The sequence below is a fragment of the Chenopodium quinoa genome, unplaced genomic scaffold (genome assembly GCF_001683475.1).
Source record: "Chenopodium quinoa cultivar QQ74 unplaced genomic scaffold, ASM168347v1, whole genome shotgun sequence".
Classification (NCBI taxonomy): domain Eukaryota; kingdom Viridiplantae; phylum Streptophyta; class Magnoliopsida; order Caryophyllales; family Amaranthaceae; genus Chenopodium; species Chenopodium quinoa.
Window position 1 is genome coordinate 6,894,793 of NW_018743850.1, and position 4,697 is coordinate 6,899,489.

At 39.4% G+C, this 4,697-nt stretch overlaps 1 protein-coding gene across 1 annotated transcript; it reads left to right on the forward strand.

Annotated features, from left to right (window-relative positions):
• Positions 1-2,320: 2,320 nt before the first annotated feature.
• On the forward strand, positions 2,321-4,377 carry LOC110686161 (cysteine desulfurase, mitochondrial-like). Its single transcript, XM_021862751.1, has 2 exons — positions 2,321-2,592; positions 2,694-4,377. The coding sequence occupies exon 2, from the start codon at positions 2,695-2,697 to the stop codon at positions 4,060-4,062; it is 1,368 nt and encodes a 455-aa protein (XP_021718443.1). The 5' UTR covers positions 2,321-2,592; position 2,694; the 3' UTR covers positions 4,063-4,377.
• Positions 4,378-4,697: the final 320 nt, after the last annotated feature.

Below are 4,697 nucleotides of genomic sequence, written 5' to 3' on the forward strand. Positions count from 1 at the left end.
TATATTTTTAAAACGCTACAATAGCCACGTAAGATTAGTTTTTTAAAGCGTTACGTAGGAATATAATAATAAATAAAAATTTATTAGAGTGTCACATAGAAAAATGTTATGTTTAGTCAATGAAAGAAAGAATTGCAATTTATTTTAGATCTAATATTTTATATTAATTTTAAAAATAAAATCAGCGCGTTTTCTGTGTGGCTGGCCATATCGTGTGGCCGGCTGAGACATATCAAAACACTGACCGAGTAACCCTGACTGTCCGAGTAATCCCTGATCAAGTAATCTTGGCCACACGGTGTGACCAGTCACATATAAAACTTTGTGAAATAATATTTTATTTTTTTATATCAGAAATTTTTTATCTAAATATGAAAAACAAAATTAATAATTCATTTTATAATAAAAAAATTCAAGTAATAAACAAACAAATATCACAAAGTTTATCAGATAAATATATATTTAGTAAAATATTTTGTTTGAAAAAATACTAACAAACTGTGTATCGCACGGAGTTCATCTAGTAATATATATTAACATATATCAAGTCCTAATGATGACATAAGAGTTTAGTTTTTTTTTTTTGTCTTATATATGAGGGTGATTGGACTCTAGGTAATTAGAAATCCTAAATTTCGGTTTGTAGTTCGGTTTCGGTTTTTCTTAACTCAAACCGAAATCAAACTGCAAATCATATTTTTTTTATTTTCCAAAATCGAACCGCACCATATTGAAAATAAAACCGAACCATATTGTTTATTTGGTTTGGTTCGCGGTTCAATTTAGTTTTAAACCGAATTACTTTCACCCCTGAGGGGTTACTAATTCGGACAGGGGTTAGTTGGTCGATCAAGGATTAATCGGTCAAGGGTTATTCGTCGATTAGGGATAACTTGGTGTGTGTCAGCTGTATGGCCAGCTGCACCCGAAAGTTGCTGCTACTGTTATACTTCGTACTACGTAGTACTCAAATTAGGCAATAATAGGCTGGCTGTAGGCTAACCGCTTAGGCGCTTACCCATGTCAAATTTATGAAGCACAGAAGTTGATCCGACCGCTAATAAACCTAATTAATAATTATAATTGTACAAAAATGTTACGGAGTAAATTTGTAGGGTTGGGTACTTGGGTGTAGGCCTGAGGACGGATCGAATATCCAATCCGAAACTAGATTTTGAATCGGATATCCGTATTCGAAAATCTGGATATTTGATATCCGTATCCAATCCGAAAATATCGGATATCTGAAAATCCAGATATCCGAAATTTTCAGATCGGATAAGTCGGATATCCTATATCCGAAATTATATTAAAATTGAATGTGTTTTTAGGCTTAAGACATACAAGTTTCAAGGTAGATTTTACACAGAACAAGCAAAATGATACTACAGTACTAGTAGTATGCAACATCTATATCAACCAACTCAAAAACTAAACCAAATATAATTGATATCAAGTTAATGACCAAAATGATATCTAAAACAACTCAAAAACTAAAACAAATATAATTGATATCAAATTAATGACCAAAATGATATAAAAAACTAAACTCAACATCAACCAATGCCTCAAAGGATTGTACTTCAATATAATTGATATCAAATTAAATGACCGAATATGCTTAACCCAAAAAAAAAAAATTAACTTACTAATTAAATTGTAAAATGCTAAAACCCAATTAAATTGGGTAAACATACTTGATGCCTAACTAACAAATATACTCCATTTATATGGCAAACTTGTAACCTTCTTCTTCCAGATATGAGCATGAATGATGAAAGTAGAGTGGGCTTGTAAAATCACGATTTTAAACATTTCCGAAGCAAGCTTGCGACGCTCATTTGCAGGTAAGCTGCGGGACACGAGATGGAGATGAACTCCGACGCTCCAGATTTGAATTGAACCTCGCTACGAACAACTCCTCGATGCGGTGGAAGAGTAGAAGTGTTGGTCCTGTTTGTGAGTATAAGGTGAATTGCAGAAGATGAAGATAGAGGAGGAAGGAGGGAGGAGGGAGGTTTCAAGTTTGAGATGAGAGAGGAGGGAGGAGGGAGAAAGAGAAAGTATGAAAGAGGCGGATGGCTTAGGGAGTTTAGGCCCTTTAGGGTTACCACTTAGGCACCTACCCGGATGTTTTTAAAATGTTAAAAAAAAGTGTTTTTTTTCGAATTCCATATCCGATATCCGATTTTTTTCGAATATTCGGATATCCGAAATCGAAATTTTTGATATTCGATTCGATATCCGAAATTTTAGGATCGGATACGGATCGAAATTTCGGATTTTCGGATTATTAGATAGTTTTGTTCAGCCGTACTTGGGTGACATCCTCATCAAACTCGTGGTCACATTTTCTTCCTCTCACCACAACTCCGCAACAGTCGGTGTTTCCTTCCCTCCCTTAAACCCCCTCTCATCCTCAATTCTCTCCATTTTCTCAACCCTACTACTTCGTATTAGTCTTCCAATAATCAAATCCCATTTTATCTCAATTACTTCCCAATTCCAGAACCCTAACTCAACTTTGTCTCTCTTCTCTTCGCAATCCCCAATTCACCACTGCCTCACAACTCCGGCAGCCTAATCACTCAGGTACTCTTGAATCTAATTTTACAATGTCGATTTATACTTGATATAACTTTCATGGATTTCTTTTTCAATTTCGTTTTGGAATTTGTGTTTTCACTTTACAGAATGACTTTCTCGAAGCATCTAATTTCTAAACTCCGCAACCTCCAACCCATATCTCAAACCCTAATCCGCCCCTTTTCTACCGCCGCAACCGCCACCGTCGACCACCACGACACACCGTCGGAAGACTCACCCATCTCCATGAAAGGGGTCAAAATCTCCGGCCGCCCACTCTACCTTGACATGCAAGCAACCTCTCCGGTTGACCCACGTGTCCTCGACGCCATGCTCCCCTTCTACATCTCCCAATACGGCAACCCCCATAGTCGGACCCACCTTTACGGGTGGGAATCCGAAGCTGCCGTTGAAACAGCACGCTCCCAAGTCGCGCGTCTAATCAACGCGTCGCCGAAAGAAATCATCTTTACCTCCGGCGCCACCGAGTCGAACAATATATCCGTTAAAGGGCTTATGCACTTTCACCGGACAACCAAGCGCCACGTCATCACTACCCAGACCGAGCATAAGTGTGTGTTGGATTCGTGCCGTCATCTTCAGCAAGAGGGTTATGAGGTTACTTATCTTCCTGTTGAGAAAGATGGGCTTGTTGATTTGGGTAAGCTTCGGGCTGCGATTCGGCCCGATACTGGGTTGGTTTCGATTATGATGGTGAATAATGAGATTGGAGTGATTCAACCTGTTGATGAGATTGGGAAGATTTGTAAGGAGTTTAATATTGCGTTTCATACGGATGCGGCGCAGGCTTTGGGGAAGGTGCCGATTGATGTGGAGAAGATGAATGTGAGTTTGATGAGTTTGAGTGGGCATAAGATTTATGGGCCCAAAGGGGTTGGGGCATTGTATATTAGGAGGCGGCCTCGGGTTCGGGTTGAGCCGCAGATGAATGGGGGTGGGCAGGAGAGGGGGATAAGGAGTGGGACTGTGCCGACTCCGTTAGTTGTTGGTTTCGGGGCTGCTTGTGATGTGGCGTTGAGGGAGATGGAGTATGATGGGAAGAGGGCGAAAGTGTTGCAGGAGAGGTTGTTGAAGGGGATTAGAGATAAGGTGGATGCTGTGGTTGTGAATGGTAGTGCTGAGAGGCGGTACCCGGGGAATTTGAACTTATCATTTCGGTTTGTTGAAGGGGAGAGCTTGTTGATGGGGTTGAAGGAGGTGGCGGTTTCGAGTGGGAGTGCTTGTACTAGTGCTAGTTTGGAGCCGAGCTATGTGTTGAGGGCGCTTGGGGTTGATGAAGAGATGGCTCATACCTCGATTAGGTTCGGGATTGGGAGGTTTACCACAGAGGAAGAGGTTGATAAGGCGGTCGAGTTGACTGTGAGGCAGGTTCAAAAGTTGAGGGAGATGAGCCCTCTTTATGAAATGTATCAGCAAGGGATTGATATTAAGAGCATTCAGTGGTCTCAACACTGAGCTTTCAAGGGTTTGATCAATTGATTGGCTGAATGTGGGCATCTACACAATGTAGAACATCCTGTATATTAAAAGAGCAGCTCAGAGCACGAGTTCGGCTGTCTAACAACAGGTTTATCTCTTATACCAATTCGAGCTTTTAATTGCTTTATAGACTTATTACGATTATGTATCAACTAAATGAGCCAGGATTGTTGAGAGCTGATTGTCTTTAAACCAAACATTTCCTAGGCTTATAATAGTATGTAAATTACTCTACGAGAAATCTTTTTGAACTTTGCAATGGTAATAAATGGCACGTGTTTGTTACATCTATTTTGCAAGTTCTCATTATGTGCTGCCTTCTTTAAGTATTGTGGTTATGTTGCTTGTAGTTGTTGAACAAATATGGTTTGCCTGACAATGATAGGAGCTTGCATAGGTGCAAATTGCTTAAATGTCTGCCGATACAGTGCTTAGTGTTCACCATATTTAATTTATTACTGCTCTGTATCTCAAGAAGGGGTGGGAAGCATTCTTGATTTGAGTACTGCAGTCCTATATTTATATACATTTTAAAACAGAAATATACATCAATACATCAGACAAAATTGTCTGAACATAGGTTCAATTTCACATCATTCTGTAAAGTTTTA

Coding starts and splice junctions, on each gene's coding strand:
- LOC110686161 (XM_021862751.1), top strand. CDS start 2,695: ATGACTTTCTCGAAGCATCTAATTTCTAAACTCCGCAACCTCCAACCC.